The 23231-nt window shown below is 26.9% G+C and overlaps 1 protein-coding gene across 4 annotated transcripts in view; it reads right to left on the minus strand.

Moving 5' to 3' along the window:
- Nucleotides 1-352: 352 nt before the first annotated feature.
- LOC142322053 (uncharacterized) overlaps nt 353-23231 on the minus strand; it is an 850063-nt gene continuing 827184 nt past the window's right edge. For all 4 annotated transcript variants that reach the window (XM_075360675.1, XM_075360677.1, XM_075360676.1 and 1 more), the window contains 2 exons: nt 14351-14660; nt 353-3927 (listed from right to left, as the gene is read on the minus strand). In XM_075360675.1, the coding sequence (XP_075216790.1) occupies nt 3757-3927; nt 14351-14660 (481 nt within the window). In that variant the 3' untranslated portion in view covers nt 353-3756. The remainder of the gene's footprint in view (nt 3928-14350; nt 14661-23231) is intronic.

Raw genomic sequence — 23231 nt, forward strand, 5'->3', positions numbered from 1 at the left:
GAAATTCAACCCCCCAATCAGGGTGAACTATCCTACGAACACCAAAGAACGCATCTACTGCCTTCCTTGCAACATACTGTAGGTGCTCCTTGGATTGAAGTTTCTCATCAAGGATTACACCCAGATATTTCTATCAATAATAGTCAACATAAAACAAAGATAAATGTGTGCTTCAGTTATGTACAATCTCTAAAGTATATTTTGAAAGCTTACTTATGTATATTTCAACAAGCTGATTTTTGTTGTGAGAATGATTTTGCTTCAATTATCACTGTTCTTCTTCAGAATTTAATTCAGATCACTATAGGTGGTAAAATAAGTTAAAAACAGATTTTTTGAATGAGAAAACACATTTAATAATTAATATATTTATTTAAGTTATACTTAAAATTTGTGTTTAATCACTTTATCAGTTACAATTAATTTAAATTTAAGAAATACACATAAAAAATTTAAAATCACATAAAATTCTACATTTTTTTACAAATATTATTTCATTCAAATAAATTTTGATAATTATCAAAAATGTTAGCAGTTTAAAAAAGCAACAGAAGTAATATAATTCACACATAAAATATCAGTGAACTGTTTAATTGATTATAAAATATTGTACTTTAATTCCCCTATTAAAAATAAATTTTTTGTTATTTTTAACAAGCAGCATGCATAAAAAAATACCAAAAGAAATTATTTGATAAACTCAGAATTAATCAAAATTACATTTTAATAATCACAATTTTTTTATGTTATTTATTATTAACTTCTGTTTTTCTTCACAATTTTCAAATTCTTTATAATAGGTAAAATATATTTAATACATAGCAAGTTGGATTTTTATATTTCTTATTTTATTACATCAATTAAAACAATAAATTGCATGTTCTGTTTTTACAGAGAGAAGGTGACAATATTTGGAGAAAAAATTTATAAATACTGAAGCCAAAACTTGAACTAAGCAGTATAATGATTATATAAATTTTACTAGCTAATAACGACTAATGAATCTAGATTTTTTTCTGACAAAAACTTGTTATTAAGATAGTAACTATCAGATAAATAACACACAGATTCTATTTAAATTTAAATAAGATAATTAGATAATAATAAATTTATATTTTGGTGGTAATAATCTTTCAAATATATATTTCTAAAAATAAACAATTATAAAATTACTGTAATTATTTAATTTTTTTCTGTTGTATTTTATTAAAAAAAAAGAAAAACTATAATCAGATAAAATACTGTTACATAATATAAAAATACTGATAACATATAATAGAATAATTTTTTTTTATCATATGTATGAAGATATTATAACAAAATAAATATTATTTTAAATACAAAAAACTTTCCTTGTAAGAAATTAAAAAAAAATTAAATGGTATAAATATAAAAACCTTAAAAATTGAGAATTTCAATGAACGAGTATATTTTCATGTAAATAACAACAGCAAGATGGACTATAACCATAATCTTTCCTTTTAATCTAAAATGAAGCCATTTCCAACAAGTGAGATTGTAGCTCAAAGGAAACCAGCCAAATATCTCTACATTCAGTAAGAAACATGCCTAAAGAAATTTTCAGTACATATTAACAAAGTGCTGAGAAAGTGGACTTCTAGAAACAAAATATACGCATAATACACTACAACTTCATCAGAATAGCTACCAATGATTCTAGATGTCACACAATTTTTAAGGTTTAATATTTGTACCACCATAATTTTATGAACTTGAATATATGAAGTTTCATTTGATTTTACATTTAATGAAAATTAAGAAAAATAACTTTTAAAAAATCATCGATTTTAATGTACAATTTAAAATAAATGAGTTAAATAAATAAAATAATTAAAAGGTTAGGAAAGTATAAAGAAATTAAATTTTTAAAAATGTATAAAATTTATTTATTCATGTAATAATATAATAGTATAAATTACAAAATAGAACAAGAAATAATAATTAAAATGACACAAAATCTGACATGACAATTTTTCTACACTTCAACAATACTAAATAACTTACCAAACTAAACAAAAATCATAATAACTCAATATGAGTTAATTAATTAACCAGTTGTGTATGCCTGCATTTAGAATTTTCTTTTATGAAAATTACTAGCAAGAAAAAGCACAACTTATCTACTTCATAATTATTAATTAATATATTAAATAAGACAATCCAAACGATGGACGAGTCACTTCAAATAAACTAACATTGATGCTGCACATGAGTGTAATTGATCGATCATACACATATCATCAGTTACCCATAATCCATCTTCCCGCAGCCGGAAACAAAATTAATAATTATTTATAACTAATATGTACAGTACACTTTTGAATGACTACAGTAAAAACCTACTAAAAATATATTTATTTATATAATTATAAATTCATATTTAATCTATTTATTTATTTACATGGAATAAAATAATGCGGTTCACACATATGCATTAAATGGCACATCATTTCATGGCTAAATTTGTGAACCATTATTTTTTTAACTTAATACATATACGATTCACCACAGCTTTTGACTTATCTATTTACTATCGATTCAGTCAGATCACAGACATCACAAACAACTAACCAAGAAAAAGTGGAAAAAATGTAATCGTAATAAATATAATTATAAGGAAAGAATATAAAGAAGAATTATATTATTACAAAGGGTTATGTTCTGATATGTAAGTTTTTCTACAGTTAAGTCTTTGTGATATAAATTAATTAATGGTTATGTAATTACTTGAGGTTTAATAGAACAAGGTTTTTTTTTATTATTTTTGTATTTATTTTTTTAAGGAAAGAAAATTGAAATAACTAATGTAATAATTATGTATAACATAAAACAATGTACAAACTACTATTCCATGGACTTCTTATTTTAAAATCAGACCACACAAGCTGATAATAATTTTGGTTTTTGGATATCTCATTCTCAATAACAATACTGATGATTTAGTTTCTTTTGGTGCCCTGAAATCTTCATCAGTAACTGAACTCTTCCTTATAAGGTCCGATGAATAGTAGTTTTAATGCATATTGATTGAAAATTCTAAAATTAAGTCTTACTTTTTCAATACATTTCAGTTAATAAAAAGTTTTAATCCTTTTAATTTTAAATTTATTTCTGATATATACTATTATTATTTGCCTATAAGGCACTTTAAAGGCAATTTGGAAATAATTTATTAGTTCTTTAAATAAAAATACAATTAAAAAAAAACAAATAAGTACAAATAATAAAAAATGGTAGAAATACTTGAAGCTCTACATAATTTTTTACAATACTTGTTTTGTTCTTTCATTATTATTTATAACTAAGTAAAGAATGTAATAGTTTTAATGCAAATGACAAACAAAAGATTATGAAATTTTCATGAAAAAGTAACTTAAAGAAAAAATAATTCAGCCAGTTTTGAAATTTTATGTAATAGAAAATACCCAGTCCAAAAAGGAATATGTACTGCAAACTTATAATAAATATTATTATAACGTATTAACTCACAAAAAAAAATTATATATTAATTTTTTTTTTAAATTGTTACAGATTAAATTAATTTGAATGATTCAATTCTGGCTGTATTACATAATTTATTACAATAAATAATAACAATTTACATAAAATGTACAGTATCAAGCTCATGAAAATAAAATAAATTAAAAAATAAAATGAGTGAAATGAGGAAAAATATACAGCGAAAGAAATACTATGAGCAATGAATAAGCTTATTATATTTAATGAACTATGTTCTCAATAAACGTAAATTTGTTTTAATTGATCCCGTAGTTCAGCTGGTATTGTATAGACTGCTTCCTGTTGAGGCTTCTTTTTAACAAGTCGTCGCCATTTCCCTCTTAGATTCTTACGGAAACCTTTGCACTCACGGGGCTCCTCACATTGTAAGTTATGTACAAGATTATCCTGCACATAAAAAAATAAATATATATTAATTTAAAAATACAAAAAAGGAGTTATTAATTGTTAAATACAGTACATAATTATCTACTGTATCTGACCAATAATATACTTATCTGACCAATAATGCATGTAAACCTATTTTAGTATTTGGAAAAAGAATGAACATAGCTGTCTTAATTGTTGCAAATTTATTACATAGAAACTGGAAAAAAAAACAAAATTACAAAGATCTAAAGGGGAGTGCCACAACATTTCCAGTGTACAAGTCAATGTTAATTAATTATAACGGCCATTTTGACAGTATTTAAAATATTCACATTTAATTCTTGTTTAGAGTTACTTTATATTTAATTATAATTGAAATGCAAATCTAGACCCAATTTCTTCTTCTTTTTCAACTTTTAATAAGTTGTTAAAAATACTATCTTTACTGTTACAATTTGTATCTTTTCTTTATTCATTATTTTAGTCGTTTTTGTTGACTTAAATTAACAATTAAAATAGCTTTACTATGGAATAAAAAGATGCATCTCATTAGTTACAGAAAAATGAATACCAATAACAAAATTAATGCAACAATTTTTTTTTAATTCATAAATTACCAATACAAAAACTTATATAGTGGATTCAAATTTAAAGTAAACAGAGAGAACAAAAAAGGTGTGGTAAATGTTACATTACATCAAATGAACTTGAAGTTCAGCACCACTTCCTGTAATAATGGGTGTAACTTATATAACAAATACTACAGACATAATACACTTGTAATTTGCATTACAAGAAACTTTGTGGGCGACTTAATTCAATATATTAGTAATTTATAGTACAGATTCAATGATTTTAACATAATTTACTTTAATAAATCATCTGTTTTGGATAAACTGCTGCATTATTTTATAAATTAATTTAAAAAAACAACATAAAAAATATACCATGGTAATAGATATGTATCACTAGTTCAAACATATTACAAAGAATTTAAAAAAATATACACATATACATACATTTAGCAAGCTGATATTAAAGAACAAAAAAAAATCCTCTAATCTATGCCAGCTGGCATAAAGATAACCTAACTTAAATCAGTTACAATGATACAAATTTGTGTATTTTTGATATTATGCCAGAAGATTTTCGATATTTTATCTACCAGATAGATAGGTAGATAGAGACATACATGTGTCTCTATCTACCTATATATATATATGTGTAAAATAGATTTTCTGAGATATAATTAGGTTTTTATATATTTTGTCACAGATTATAAATAACTGAAAATGATCTGTAATAGAAAAAGAGGCTATTATTGTCTTAAAAAATACCCCTGTTTTTTAACCTCAGAAAATAGAAATAAAAATTAATTCCTGCATTAAATAAAATTACTTATCATAACAAATAGACAACAAACAAATCAAATCTCTATATGATTATACATATAAAATCTTAAAACTAACTAGGCCTACAGTTCAATTGATCTTAAAACTGGATGCTGCAGAAGAAATATATCATAATTACAATTATACTGATCATAAGTTCTTCGCAAATTTATCAATTTGTCTGAAATATATGAAAAAAAATGTTTAATTAAAATTTGTAAATTAATAGGAAATGAAGAGTTTTGTTTTAGATTAAATGTTTTGTATACAGAACAAATTTTTAATTTAGAAAAGAATATCTAATCTTATTCCTATTTATAATTTATTTTACAATATGCTAAACAAAGTCATGAAATGGCAACTGTTAACAGATTCTAATGAATCATAGCCTAAGTAGAAAGTGAATAAATTAACAATAACTCTTATTTTCTATTAGAGAAAGTACGCTAATTAAAATTGCAATTAACTGAAGATGTCAGTTTTTTTTTTTAAGTAAGAATTTAGTAAATATTTAAAAAAATATATTCTAATCTCCTTCGTCTTTTAAGATTATATATTAAGTCTTATAATATATCCTATAAGCTCAGTTAATAACTATGTCAAGTTTATTTGTTTGGTTAATGGAGAATTTAATTAAAAATTTACTACTCGACGTCATAATAAATATGTTAAAACAAACCTTTCCCTCCTAAATACATCATTTCAAGGTATGATACCTATCATGGTAATATTTTGGTGGAATACGAAAGTAAAAGTGCATATTACAGTCGCGTAACAAAGCAAAACGCGTCCTTCGAATGGGGAAACTACATACAGTAATTCCCCGTCACAATTCTCAGGAGCTCAGACATCAGTCTCCCGCGCTTTCACATTTAGTGGATCAGTGGGTCGAGCACAGTCTGCTAATGGCGTCATTATCGTTGCCAACTGGGCGCCTGCCTGGGTGCAACAAGCAAGTATAAGGAAAAGTGACTACGCCCATCATTAAAAGTTTTATAAATAATGGAAACTGATAACGTTAAACACTTATTGGTAATTAATTATTGTTATGTGACAATACATCAACTGTTATCAAAATACATTAATTTTTAAAACGTAAATCTATTATCTGACGATAGAATACTTAAAAACCATTCCATTAAAAATAAACCACAAAAAAATTGTTGAACCCAATCAATTTATTAAAAGGAATCCCTTTACTTTAAAATATCAATCAAAAACGGCAAGTGACAGTAACTCGTAATCAAATCTTATAATTCATAATTAATGAAATAATTTTATCCTAACGAACCAAAGAATAGAATTAACTGCAATAAATAACATCAGATGGGATAAGTAAAAGTACAATAGTATTCCGGTGCACACATTTCCATCAATGTTTTCATTAGAACAAAGAAGTGATATATGTATACATATATATTAATTACTGCACATTTTCCATATTTTAATTATTTTATTGTAAAAAAAATATTGCTGAAATTGATACCTTTACGAAATTAACAAAGAACGCTGTAGTTCAAACTAAACTACATGAAATAGAATACGAAAAATAAAAATTTCAAAATACAAGTAGTTAATTTACAACAATTTTTTTTCACTAGTCCTACTTTTAACAGTAAATTAAGTTTTTTCTAATGTAATCTCTTACGTAGAAAAAAGGAAACCAACAAGCTGATAATAAAATGAGTGGACTAAATTTATATTGCCACAAATGTTATATATATTTTAAATAATAAGGGAATACTGACATATAGTTGTTCATAATATACAAATGAATAAACAAAACGAGGGAAGAACCTAACTGTTACAATTACTTAAAAAAAGGAATATAAAAAAATAATCAGTTAATACTGACAAAGAACTTTTTTTAGATAAAATATATATTATACGAATCTAATAGGTATACAGGAATACCAACGTTTCAGAACTAAGATATGGTAATTTTTTATTTTTAAACGAAAAATTACCGTGGCAAGTAATAAATATTGTACACAAATTTTCCAAAACAACTCAATAAGTTAATATTAGTTATTTTTCTAATATCTTGAAACGGATCGAGAATAAAAAAATTAGAAAGAAATTGGCAATTATAAAATACAGTAGTCTGAACAAAACACCAGTTTTTTTTCTATTACAATAAAAATAGAACAATTTACATATTAGTTAATGATATATAATTTGTAAGATTTTATCGAAAATAAAAGAAATTAAACAATAAGCATAAATCTGATTTCTACCGGATTTTCTTATCGGAAACTTAATCAACAAAAATTGAAATATACAGGTAAATATATTTAACTGTACCATTCAAGATATTTAAAAAAACTCAAGAATTGCATAGCTTACTAGATACGTAAAAAAAAAAATTTTAACACTATAAAAATGAAGCCATTGTGTGCATGGTAACAGAACCTGGCATACACGTATCATAAAGGTAACTCCTCCCACAATAAAATAAGACAAGAAGGTTGACAGAGCTATTTTTAGATTGCCCATAGTTAATTTTAATGCAGGGTATATCTGACTCGATATTGGAACTGATCAATAAAGGACGATCTATTAATAATTGGTAAGTAAAAGTACGTTTAGCAACCTCCATCCTGAAATGTTATATAGCATTTAATATTAAAAGTTAAAAGCACAAAGTTCCGTATCAAGCAACTGACGTAACATGAACTCGTAAAATATATTATAACCCTCTCCACTGTTACCAATCCCCACTATTTCCTAGTCTAAAAGAACGTTATTACTCTAAGCCAACAATTTCAATCGACCTATCACGTGTATACGCGTACATTAAATATCAAAAAGGATTTGGTGTAGTATGCAGATATAAAATTATCTCTTGATTTCTTATTAGATTCAAACAAATTAATTCAATATAAATATAATTTTGCAAGAATTCAGCAGGGAAAGTTTGGCAAAAAAAAACCAAATACAGCTTTCACTTCCTATGTCGACATTGGCTTCTATTTTATTATACTGCCTAGTTGAACAACTTTGTTCAGAGTCGTGTAAAAACTAATAACGTACGTAAACAAACCGTTAAAAGATTATAATACAAGTATCATTTTCTGTTAACACGACTTCTTTGTGTTTGGATTAATCAGATTCTACTGTGATCTTGTATGATGCCGGTTCAAATCTACAAAAAGGAAAAGACAAGTATTCCTTTAGATTTGAATTTCCAGACTGAGTTAATATCTTATATTTTATCACTAATTTTCAGTTGCCGAGAAAAAACTGGCCGGGAAGCCGCGATACAGTAACGCAAGGTAACGAATTTCCCGAATTATTTTTCCCTAATTTCGTTCACAAACAAAAAAAACTGTTTGTCTGTTAATCATTAATCACAAATAAATGTAAATTGCCAAGTCTTGTTAATTCGTCCCATTTACGGTTAGTTTACGAAATTTTAAAGAAATAACAATTATGTAATAAAATTACAACACCGGTACATTGTATTTTGATTACAAAAATTTTATGGGTGAAAAAAGAATTTACAAATTTTCCGTCTGTTTTGAAAAGCTACATCTCATTTCGTCAAAAAATCACTAAATTTAAAATGAAATTTAATAAAATATACATTGAAAATATGGTCTCGTTGTACGCAAACACGTATGAATAATTTACTTATCACTAAAACCTTAATAAATGCGCTATAATTAGTCCATCATTATAAGTTCATAGTAGAAAAAACAAATTTGTAAACAAAAACTAAGCGTTAGTCTACTCACATTATTTTTTATGAGCAATACAAATTATACGAACAGTACTTTAACAAAATAAGATAATTATTATATAACAAGTATAATTAATTAAAATTATTTAATTAATTATTCATTAAAAGTATAATTATTTTTAACCGATCAATTAATTCTTAACACTGGAAATACTTAAATATTTACATTTATCTTAAAAAAATATTAAACGAATGACAATCTATCTATAAATAATATATTACATCAGCATACTACAGCCTGAATTTTTATCTCGGAAATGATAATTACAACAAGAAATTATGAAGTTTATATATTTGTACATTTAAAGGAGGTGTAATAATAAAAATATTCGATTAACAAGTATCAATGCCATGGACTATTGCTATCTGGACTGTTTACTGACCAGGATAAAATTATACAATACAATAAAATTAATGCTAGTTTTGCTATAAAAACATAGTTTATTATTATAAGTATTTCGTTTAAAAGAAAATATCCTAATATAAAAAATTACCTACTGAAAACAAAGTACCCATTACGCATAATATAATGAACAGTTAGGCGGGCGTCAATAATTTACGTTATTTGTTAATGGCATTCATCAGTAAAAATCTTGCCAACTGTTTCCATTTTAGAAAAATTGGAATATAAGACAAAATCAAGTAAAGTAAAATAAAACTAAAATAGCACTTTCTTCGCTATAGTTCTTTAACTAGGCCTTTAAAAACAAATAAAAATATTAATGAAAAAATCGCTGTGCAAAATTCATATTTAATTACTGATAAAATTACAATATTTTTGACGATACATGAACGGTTTGTAAAAATACTACAGAATTAACGTAAAACAGAAATGTATTGTTTATGTTCATAGTCTGCGGAAATTGAAATCTGAAAAGAAAAAATGAACTAGTGAGATTCTTTTTTTCTTACTATCCGTCTTCAGTTTGAAATGAATTTTTGTTTACAGTGAATCGGAGGAATATGGTTAAAAATAAGGCCGCTCTACCGACTAAATTATTTTTTATCCCAATTTGACATCTGAAGTAATAATAAATATAATCATATAAACAAGCTAACAAATGACAGATATAAATAAATTAAACAAAAATCTTGATGTAATTTGTAACCGCATGCGTTCGAGTTGAGGTTTGATTGAACAAGTGCAAAAAGGCAATCTTATACGGAATACTTAAATAAGTTCTGCAAGTTAAATTCGCATAAATAAACACGGAAGGTCAGAAAACTTGACAAGGGCGTAAGGAAGCTGGTTTACCGGTTCTCAACTTGGTTGAATGGATATGGAGGTGCAGTAATAACTAACGGGATCTTTAGACAGAACCACGACCTCATCAGATAAAAATAATAAAATACAACGTTAATATCTTCAACATCAATATTCCTATTACACTACATTTGTGTGGGACATTTAAAAAAGTTTTAATTTATATTAGAAATAGTTTTAATGGACACGCGCCCACACACTGATACACAAGAAATATTTTTTGTACAATAAACCGGATGAAATTTAAATTATAGGAAAAGAAATTTATTACATATTATTTAATTTTTATAATTTTAAAGCTAAAATCGAAGGTACTAATAAGAAACTATAACCCTTTAAACAAAAGAGACGCTAAATTTAAAAACTCCTAGGCCAAATTTATCACAACAGATAAGATGTAACGAACCGTTTAAGAAAAATCGGTTCAGTTTTTTCAAAAATAAAAATTATCGTTAGATAAATACAAAAATAAATCTGCGTCACCAAAATGTTGAAATGGAGCATTAAATAAAGTATAAATTATACGCGTAATTAGTTGTTAAAAGATGTAGTAGATGCCATAACGACATTAACGAAATTTTGACTGCATAATATAAATGTAAATTTAAAATTATTCTATCGGCTAGAAACAGTATTATTCATCACTGCGCAAAACTCACAAATCACAATAGCCAGTTCAAGCATTATTAATAAAGGTATAAATTCAAATAAAGGCATTAATAAAAGTATAATTCAAATTGTTTATACAAAAGGTATTAAGTAAAAATAAAAAGGATGTAATAACTTTACACATCTCTACTTCTATCTACTATTACTTTGTTTAAAATAGATTTTTTTACGGCACGTAAAATAATAATGAAAATTAAACAGCTTAGAATTCCAAAAAAAATATTACGAAAACACTAAATACATAAGGACTGTCAATTATCATATCAGATAGAGCAAAAGTTCCACGTCTACATAAAACTATTGTACAATATAATATAGCCTTGTTGTGACCTCCACGTCCTACGATTGCGGCGCTCATAGCACACGCACGACCTCGCTCCTACGTTCCCCACACGGAAGAGAATTTTCCAAACCCCTACTTTTATTTATCAGATTTTTAAAAGTTCTACAGTTTCATTTGTACATAGAAAATAGCTGCGCCGCAATATCATGATAATTAACTAAGAAAACTTTATGAGAAGCTTTCTGTCGTTCAATAAATTAACGATAAGAACTTCAAAGTAAAGTGATCAAGCGTAACTAATGTTAAATCTTCAGTAAAAGACATTTAAACACTTTTGCTGGAGCAGGTAGCATTATTTAACAAATCCTTTAAACAAATATCTAAAACAATGTAATTTTTTATGTTATGAAAAAAAATATTGTTCGTTTAATATGCCTAAAGGATTTATTTCAGGAAACTAATAAAATATTCTTAAACATAAAATTATTTCCAAGTAGGCTTCTTACAGTTAATAAACTCCACTTATCTGTGGAAATAATATCCACTTATCTTTATTCTGACCTCGTTTGTATTAATTAATTGATTACTAGTTACGGAAACTTAAAGTTAGGTTACATTTGTGTTTCAAAAATAAAATTGAATATTCAGTAAATTGGTTAAAAGAACAAACCTCAATAAATAAATAAAAAGAAGTTGACAGGATTTACGTTCAACTATAACAAAATGTATTAAGATATTTACACTGAAAGTAAATACCATACTGATACTATATGAAAAATCACGCATATACAGGTGTTTGGTGGACCTGGATTCAAAACTATCTCCGAAGAATTAAAAATGCTCTTATTAATTTTATGACTATACTCTATATTATTTATGCCCTCGAAAATCAAAAAAATATATATATACATATAAAACATCTGTTGCGTTAGGGAAGAGCTGGTAACACTATATTTTCTTATGTTCCCAGATGCGCAAACGTGATAGCTAACTTAGAACACAAAATAGTACAAAATTTCACGGGGGCAAAATTTAAAACAAAACTAGTTACTTTCCCGTAAAAAAATGTTAGGACTTGTAAAAACCAAAAGTAAGCCGAGATTAAAATTTACAATAAATAATTATGGTAAAATACAAAATGCATTCTGTCAATTTAAATATACAAAACAAACCACCAAGATCAAATATTTAAACTTTTAAAATTAACGATACACACTAAATATGATACTTAAGCTGAATAAACAACGGAAATTAAAACCAAGCCAAAGGTTTTAAATCGATGCAACAGTTTAAGATATCTGAGAAGTTACAAATAACAGACCTTGTTTTTTACACGTCTGATTTAAATCGACCTTAGTTAGTTTACAAACAATAACAATGCCTACAAAATAATGGACATACATAACATATACTAATCACAACCTAAAAAAAAAATTAAAAATGGTTCCTATAGGTGATTACAAATTTCGTTTATCTAGCTCTACGTGTTAAGAAAGCGTTATATACATATATTTTTTTTGCAACAGTAAACACTAACAGCCACGAAACAAGGCGACGAATGTCACGGTCGAATCGTGCTGCTATCTAGCGTACACCTTATTAACTTATTAAATACAAACAGAGTTTGGTTGGCAACCATCAATAGTAAGATTCTTATGACGCTTATTCTTTTTAAAACAAATAGCTATACACATTTCAATGTAATTTTTTCAAGCGTAATTTTCACTTTTTAAATATATGTTACTTTTAAAAAAATGTTTTTGGAATAATATAATTCACTGAATAGAACAGATTAGTTATTTTTCATTTAAATTTATACAGTAAAGCTGTATTACATACTGTATGCTGTTTATACTGCAAATGAGCCGAGTTATTACTATACGAGTGCCTCTCGTGTTTTCTTTATTAAATACGCTTATCAATTTAATTGACAAAAGACGTCCATCCAAATCATTTAAAATTATAATAATAAAGTTAAAGCAAAAAATCAAAATGAGTTATTGTACATAGTAACTGAGTCACGAATCATCAGTTACGTGGGAAAAATTTTAACATTACTAGAATTTCATTCAAATTTCTACATTTTAATAATTCAAAAGTAATTATAAAAAAATCACGTTAACAAGTGTATGTAACCACACGTTTTGGTAAAAAGAAATGTTAATTAATTACAATGAACACACTGGCATCTTCTTTAATATTAGATCCTAAGCGATAGAACTAATGTTTAGTTTATATTTGTTTTACGACAATGTAAGATTACAAAATCCAAAAATAAATTTTGTTTTAACAAAGCATTATATATGATTTACAAATAAACTAGTACATAATAATAAAATTCAGTTAGTCCCACTTTACAACTATGAAAATAGTAAAAGCTAACCCAAGGTTAAAAGTTTAAATATAAAATCCATCCTTAGTCATAAACTAACCATCTATTAAAAAGTAAATCTTGTAGTATGACCATCTCAAGCCTGCTTAATTTAATGTCTAGATTGGGCATAAACAATAATATTGGTTTGATAACATTAATACTGCTATAATAAGATAATGCAATAATTGTTATCAACTAACATAAACATTATCAATAAAAATTACTTAATGACCTCTAAAAAGTTCAATAAATCTTAAAACTGGAATAAAAATTATATTAAATATAAGACAATGATTTTCTTCAAAATCCGTCGTAAAACATGTTTTTTTGTTGTTTTTTTTAAAAATAAAGTATCTAATTTGTTTAACAATTCAAGATCATTCTCAGTTAACTCACATCAGTATATACAATATAAAATATAAAAACTTAATGATTTTTAAGTGAAAACACAGAGTAGTTATTTATAAGCAAAATCTGTATATATAAATAAATTTAAGTTTAAACTGAAACTGCACATACGTATTTAATCAGCAGAAAAAGACTTCTGCAATAACAATTACGAGTTATTTATAATTTAAAACAAAACGAAAAAGCACCAATTAACCCAGTTTACTTGCAAAATAGGAGGTTACAACTTGCCAGAGATGTTAATCTCTAACTCTGTGTCAGCACAGTAATTAATATTACATATTTAATTAATAGATCATATAATTCTTACCTGATCATTGTTGTACAATGTGTACTGAGAAGACGCGGTGGTTGAATTCCCATTAGAATGGTAGACCCACAAAAACGGAGGTGGAAGAGTTTCCGTCGTCTGGGAAACAGTTGTGACTTCTGGCGCTGATTGTTGTTGCTGCTGCTGCTGCGTTGTCTGGTTGTTAGAATGCAGATGATTGTGGTTATTTGACTGTTGAATAACGTTGTTATTGTGGTTGGTTGTTGTTGTGGTAGTCGTGGATGTTGTGTTATTCGTCGTTGGCGTCGCTGTGGTGGTCGGAAGAGTATCTTCCCGTTTCCTCAGCTTGCTGCGAACCAAACGGATAGCGATTAGAGTATTTCCATTACTACCCACCATTTTTAAACTGTTTCTCAAACTACCGCAGTTAAATCTGTTCTTAACCGATACAGACTTTCCCTCGGCCTCTGCCTTTTTGGCTTCCTCCTTATTTTTCGGAAGGGTAGGAAAATGGAATACACCACCAAATGTAACAGTTTTGTTAGACATTTTTGTTAACTAAAGTAATAATATCAGATCTGTCAATACAACTACACTATCATATTATTTTAACTCACAGCCTTATTTATCTACTAACCCACTCGGAACTAATAACTAAGAGATCACAGCTAATACGGCTTTTTTTAATATGTCACTTTTGACTACAGTGGGATAAAAGTTATACGTTCAAAGTACCTGCTCCGATAGACACAAATCGAAACAAATTTTAAACACTTTGGTTAATATCACAGACGTTACAATATAAAAGCGTTCTCCGACTGAGGCAACGCGACACAACAGTTTTCACAAAAATGGTGTACACACTCCAGTTTTCACCAAATCACCAAACAAAAATCACTACTAAAACGGTATTAGCACAATTTTACAACACTATAATATCCAATTGAATGTGTACAGGGTGAAAACTGTGTGATTATTCTCAGAACGGCGGAGAACGACCATTTGTCCTTATACCAGCAAGGCTGAGACCAGTATGAGCTCTAAACCTCGTTCCCCACTCGACCCGGTTATTTAAAGTCTGCGCATGACGTCACGCCCCCTCATTGGACAGACCTGTTTATCTTAGCCAATAACTATGTCTTGTTTTCCCCACCCGTTTTAACCGCGAAGCCAGCTCGCTAAACAAAGAAGGGAACGGTTTTTGTTTCAATTTCCTTCATTATTATTTTTAATTATTAGAACTTATTTGTTTAACGAACCGGGCTAGCAAGATACTATTGTACAACTTAAAAAGTTTTATATGGCAAATTACATACCAAGCAAATAATTAACAATATATCTAGACTATTTTAAGTAATGAAATAGGACGACTAATAATCACGATTCGTTCCGTTTCTCTAACCTACCAGTATTTAAACTACGATACGCGCTCAGCTGTAGACATAACCGTTAAGTGTGAGAACTAACTACGATAACCATTTCTTTTTTTTTAATTTGGCACACTGTCATTAAAAAATAAAAAGAAAATACAATTTTAATACTTATTTTCTGTAATTTAAACGTACAGTTAATTTTGACATAGAATGTCAATACTGGTAACAAAGATACTATGTATTAAACTATAATTTTAGAAAATATAATATTAATTATTATCAACGTCTAACAGTTTTAATCAGCCAATTAACAAATAAGAATAGTAAGTCCAATAAAATAATATAGTTTTACTAATAACTATTATTTATTTATTTAAGTTATAATTTAGTATTTTTACGGTAACTCAATGTTAGTTTCAAAGACGAAAATTTTTTTAAATAAATTTATAACAAGTAGGCCAACTAAAATCATGCTAAGCTATAATACTAAATACTGCCTAAACGATTAAATAATTCTTAAAACTTTAAAAATATTTCGTGGAATCTACATAGAAAAAAAAGCTCCTTAAAATAGAAGTTTCCAACATGTATGGTAATGTTTAATTACACGTATATTTTTTTTTTACATTTAATATTTTAGAGCGAAATAATCCTATTATTATCCTATTATTATAAAAAAAATAAACATATAACAAATCGATATCAAAATTCATGGTAATTTAATAAGCAAATAGATGTTTCAAACCTGTCAATATTTATACATCAACTTATACTCTATAACAAGCAGAAAAAAATAAAATAAATTTAAAAAAAATAATTGAAAAAATCTTAGCTATATTTAACTAGGATAACTAGATAAGTTAGATTAATTATGAATAATCTGTATATGTACATACTCTACCTATAAGCAACATCTCCTTACTGATAAGCGCCCAGAAAAAACTACTGAAGATAGATTAACGAAATTTGTGTACACTATCTTCTTTTACGGTGTAAGTACACTAAGAAAGAAATTTTTGAAATGCCGAATTTAAAGGTTTAAAATGGAGTAACAACGTATTTACTATTTCTCTTAATTTCTCGGTAACAAATAAAGATATCAACTTGGTTTTGGTGTTTGTAATCTTCATGTAAATACCAATTTCAAGATTTTTTAAATTTGACCTTGAAAGGGGTCAAGAAAAGTAAAAAACGTTTGAACAATAATTGCAATTTTCCCCATTTCCGACTACACTAGTACACTAGACGAGATATTCTCTCGATTTGGACTTGCAAATACTAACAATACTTGGTAAACAATACTTGCAATACTTGGTAATTTATGTTTATAAATCTGATTATGTATTTGGTGAGCTAAGCCGCGACGGGAAATCTAAAAAACCAATTAGTGGATCTGTACTGACCAAACTGTTGCTCTGAATAAATTGAATAGGCTTTAATTTTTTTTTTGTCATTATTCTCATAAGTGTGCGTTTAATGAACACAGGAGGTTCAAGGAGAGATCCCCTGGCTAGTCATCCTCTCACCGCGACGGGAAACTCAAGTAACCATATAGCACAGGCGAAGCCGAGATGAGGAAGTATTTTAATAATAATAATGTAATTACAAGTAATTTAAAAATTATAATGATACAGGAGTACCCCACCCTCCCTATAATATTTACAGTACATAGTGAATATTTGTAAACAACAAATAACTGAGTTTTTTCTCATAACAAAAACTTTTTGTAAAAAAGGATATTATAATAATCTTTATTGATTTATCGGATACAGACCGAAAATGTGGTTATAATTTGAAGAAAAAACTGTGAATGTAATAAAAAATATCTCTAAAACAATAATATTATTTTATAAAAGAATGTTTCTGTTTGAATGTAATTGTTGAAATCTGTAGGACAAAAAAATTAAATTAAATTTAATAATTATATCGGCCGATAAATTAAAGAATAAAAAAAATATACTCGAAATAAACTCGAACCGAAAAAACTAATGATGTAGACCGGTGATCTTACAAGAATAATTTTAACGAGATCGAAGAAACATATAATAACTAGGACTCTTATTTAATTTCGTTACTAAAAGAAAATGCAGCAAATAAAAAATGGTAATAGCGAAATCAGAATAAATAAAATAATTAATTTTTAGTAGCAAAATGTAGAAAACATGTTGATGTTAAAAGACTAGCGCAAAACAGAAGGAATGAAAAGCGCATAAAACCGATCAAATAAATGATAAAAAAAATTGAACGTATAATTTTTAGAAAAAAGATAAATTTTTGTTTATTTTTTACCGTTTTATAACTTTTTAAATCTATTCTTACTGTAACCGTACCAATAAAATAATAAGGATAAAACAGAAATGGTACAAATAGAAGGAAATGAGAGAGCAAAGAAGAATTTTACAAAATAGACCAATATAATGAATAAAAAAAATTCATTTATAAATCAAATAATAAAAATAAATAAATACGTGGTTAATTATTATTATTTTATATATATTTTAATTTTTTTCTAGAATCCGCACAAACAAAAAGCTTTATTTATCGATTATTACTTATTTTTAAATAAATAAATTCCTATTTAATTTAATAGTAAATTCATATTTACTAGGCGTGTAATTAAATTTTTTTTTTGTCTTCAGTCATTTGACTGGTTTGATGCAGCTCTCCAAGATTCCCTATCTAGTGGGAAAATATTACATTATATTTTATAATTAAAATATATATTTCTTAATTTTTATAAAAATAAATTAATATGAATTAAATGTGCGCTTGTACTTTCCACTCGAATTCGCGATAGATAGGATATTATCAGTAAATTTTAAATAGATACCAAATGTCTATTCATATCGTAATTAATGCCTATTGTTCAAGGTAATGGGATAATCAATCAGGAAAATTTAGCGATAAAAAATTATTTCAAAGTTTAAGTAATAAGTGAATACTGTACATAACGTAATGACGCTTTGCAAAAATAACATTACGTTATAGACATAATTATTTAACTAAATTTTGAGACGAAATAAATTTACAAAGCTCAGAGAGCTCGTGTAAAATCTAACTAAAAATAATAACGTATAAATAAAATCAATGCTAGATTAAAAATTGTCAGCTCCAAACATCCAAACTGAAAATGAATACCTTAGTTTTTACCGCCTGCCTCTTAAAAAGGCATTTAATAAGCATTTTTTAAAAGGCATTTAGTAGAAGGAAATAGTAATTATATAATAAGATGAACAGACTTGAGAAAGTTTGTTGAATAGGGAATATATTATCGATGGTAAATAGTATTATTATGAAAATAAGGAGAAAGAAAGGTCGTAGGCATTTTAAAAGTGGACGTAGAAAGGAAAAGAAAAAATTGAATGGATAAAGTGAAAAAGAAGGTTTAATGAGAAAGGTAAACAAGAACAGACGCTCATCAGAAAAATTCCGTTTACGAAAGCAGATGGAGGGGAGACACCTCATGAGAGGAAAGGATCGATTTAAACATTAATAGAAAGATTTAGTTGAAGTAAAAAAGAGGTCTGAAAAGAATAAAAATTACAGACGATTTAAAAGGAAATGAGAATCGTTATCAGGAATTCAAAAATTTGGCGGGAAGTAAAAGAGAATGGAAATAGACATAGTAGGAAAGATCTACCTCAAGGAAGATATGATATAATATTTACGTCTTTCAAAAATTCAATGTCGATCAAAGTTAAAAAAATTTATACTTAATTTACATTTAAAAACCCCTTTAAAATAATTTAGATAAGTATTTAAATATAATAGTATATTATAATTTTGTATAGACAGTGTTCTTTTTAAATTAAATTTTAATCAGAATCCGATCTATTAATAGATCCAAAATGTTTATTTTAAGTTTTATTAAAAAATCTGATGTGGACACCTCATGACTCATGACTTCCTTGCACGACTTAGGGAGAATATTGTCCGACAATATCAGAGGAGTTATGAACTAAAAGATAAGAATTTTTTGCAATTAATTAAAGATCGGGCATGTATGCCCCAGTGTATATGTTGTTCTTGTAAGGGTCTATTTTTCAGTCATTCTGAAGTTAACTTTAATGAGATAAAATTAAACAGAAATTACAGAATAATTAAATAAAATTAAACAGAAATTAAACTATAAAATCCAAAAATAATACGGTTCTAAATTATAATTTTCAATTAATATTAAATAATCTGATGTTTCACCAACTAATATATACACATTTGTAATAATGCCTATTAAATTACATATACACATATTTAAAAGTACATAAAATTTTATTTCACTAATAACTGATTTTTTTTATTTATTGTTATTATTGAATAACTACTTATTGTAAATTGTTTTTTACAATCACGGGTTAATAATTATTAATAAATCAATATATTTTTTTTTTTAAATGTTAAAAAAAGTAAATACAAAAAAATAAAAAAATAAAAAAGGAGATGAAGGATACGAACCGATGTGCCTTCCCCTAATAGATCCAAATATTTCATTAATTAAAATTTTATTTAGCTATAACTCTGGAACCAATGAAAATAAGTGCCATTTATAACATATCGTTGAAACGCTCTCAATGAGGGGTTATTACTGCAGTTAAGCAAAAGTCCAAAATCCAATCTTTTTTATTTTGGGCTTTTTTGGACACTTTTTGTTCAGTCGATTGCAATCAAAAGGGAAGATGCACAACTAGATGTTGCACAACAGTTCTAAATCCAAAATTTCAACATGCTACCGTTAATCGTTTTTGAGTTATGCGAGACGTACGTACGTACAGACGTCACGCCGAAACTAGTCAAAATGAATTCAGTGAGGGTCAAAATTGATATTTCCGTTGAAATTTGAAAACCGAAATTTTTCGCGATCACAATACTTCCTTTACTTCGTATAAGGAAGTAAAAATAAAAAAATATATATATAATTGGATTTAATCGGCTACTTATAATATTAAACCCAAGTAAATTGCATTTGTCTGTTCGTTAACGTGTTTCCTCTGCTCACAAGAAAACCGTAACAACGAATACATTTAACCGATGATTGCTGAACCGACAGTACACAAAGCCTAACCAGCATTAATGGTATCTTCAGTAAAGTTATACGGTGAGATGCCCGGTTTTAATTCCCCTCAGAATAAGCATTATCCGTTAAGTGATACTCATGCGTAATATGTTCGTATAAATAATATAAAAATATGTTATGTGTTACATATACATATAAAAAGACAAATATCTGTAACACATATGAAGGGGAGTTACATATTTTTTGTTTACTATATTAGTATAATCTAGTTTAACACCAGTGGTTAATTGAATTATTCTGGTGACAATTTTGACAAACAGGAAAGCCGCAGAAGTGTTTCAGTGTAGTAGTAGAAATTTTCACTGTATTAAATACAATCCGAACTATTCAAATAATCTTAAATATTATGAATGATCATTATTATTACGTAATAAATCTGTTTGAATCTATCCAGTATTTTTTAATACAAAGGGCTAATTTACCATATAACCGAATTCGGTAAAATACATTAATTTTAATTTCACATTATTATTATTATACATATAAAAGATATGTATAAGTAAACAACGGGAGGTTAGATAATTAAATTAATATTTTACAATGTTTCCCCTCCAAACGTATTTCAAATACCACTCCTGTCAAGTTAATAGCATGAATAAACTTAACCCCTAAAATTAGCACCGTAGAATCTTTTACGTATATGACATGTTTTAAAAAAAATATGTAGTACTCAACAAACTATCTCATAATCTTAGTATAATGAACTATTTAATTAACATAATAAATAAAATGTTCAAGTATCAACGAATTTCCTAAAACTTTAATTAATAAATTAATATTGTAAATGTTAAATCACTATTACATAACTCTATTTTATTATTATTTATGTCGATGTACTTACAATTACAGCCTATATATAGATAAGGTACGTGTGCGTGCGTAGGGGGGTATATTTTAAAAATGCATTCCTCTCTCTGGTTAAACATGATAAATACATAAGATTTAATATTTACACTGTAAATATTTAATTAATGATATAATTAATAAACTAATATAAAAATATATATATACTATACGTTTAAATACACCTATAATTTGTAGAAACATTAAAATTAATTTTTTTAGAACTTATATCTAATACTTACACGTATCAAATAGAACAAAAAAATAAAAATATTTACATTAGATCGCAGTTTTGTCATCTATCAATCTTCAAAAGATATCCAACGGAAAAAACTGACAAGCTAATATGTACTAAATTCAAAGAAAACCTAATACTTGAAATTCAATTTAATTTCTCTTTTGACTAAAATTAGATCTGTATAATTTTTTTTTTTGTATTTATGAAGTTTTGTAATTCAAGGAAGAATGTGTTACATAGATTTTTTTTGCAGAACCATACCTTTAATACGTCCCAATCCCCGTAGGGGGAAGACCCCTTGTGACGTTACCGATCGCCACACGACCCCCACCGTTCCAAGCCATGAGGGGCTTTACAGGAGGTCGTCTTTAGACCTTCTAATGATTACATCTCACAGTCATCAGCCAGGCCTCAGTCGGGATGCCACCGACTGATTTGTAAAATACAAATCAAATTTCGCCTTCACGAAGGTCTCAAACGGACATCTTCCTTCACATCCAACCTAAGACGATTCCCTCAAACTAACTGACCGAAACCGCGGAAGCGCGAACCCCGCGCATAGTAAAAATTTGACAACACCGTTCGTGACTGTGAGAGCCTCAGAAAACGAACGTGTTAAAAGATAAATCAGTGCTACACTCGACCAATCAAAATTTTGTTTTTCGCAACATAGAAATTCAGACCTACACCCGATTAAGTCGACCAGTTTAATACAACTTTAATGCATTTAATACAACTAACTATAAATAGTTTTATTTTTTTAGTGTAATTTATTTGAGCTTTTATAGTTAATAAAGAGTGAACTTAATGTATAGGCGTTCAGCAATAAAGTTTTTTTTAACATCGACAAAAATAGGTTAAGGAATTTTTTTGTAATATTTTATTTTCAATCATCCACAGTTTTTTTTTTTTTTTAAGTGGGAATGTAATAAAATATTAAACATTATTTTTCGATGAATGTTTTATATTTATTTAAATGTAGCTTTGTTAAAACCTAAAAAAAATTTATTTCTATATTATAATTTGTAATTTTATTTCCAATAGGGCTGATCGATTATATATATATTAAAATAGAGTCGGTGAATAAATATAAAGAAATGTTTATCCTTTTTATAAAAAAATTGTTAAAAATAAAATTATTTTATATCATCGACCAAGATTTGAATTGTTATTAGTTAACTTCTTTTAAGAAGAAAACAGTTCCGGATCTCATATCTTAACGTATAATGTTAATTCTCTTTTTCTGTTTTAAGCAGAAAAAGTTGAGGTGGTTCAGAGGATGATATTTTTAAATGAAACGTAGTCTTGTACATTCTCAGGTCGACAACTCCTGAAATGTATCGTTAATTGAAACTCAACCACCAAAGAACATCTGTATCCACGATCTAATAAGTA

Source organism: Lycorma delicatula, chromosome 3 (genome assembly GCF_047948215.1).
Source record: "Lycorma delicatula isolate Av1 chromosome 3, ASM4794821v1, whole genome shotgun sequence".
Taxonomy (NCBI): domain Eukaryota; kingdom Metazoa; phylum Arthropoda; class Insecta; order Hemiptera; family Fulgoridae; genus Lycorma; species Lycorma delicatula.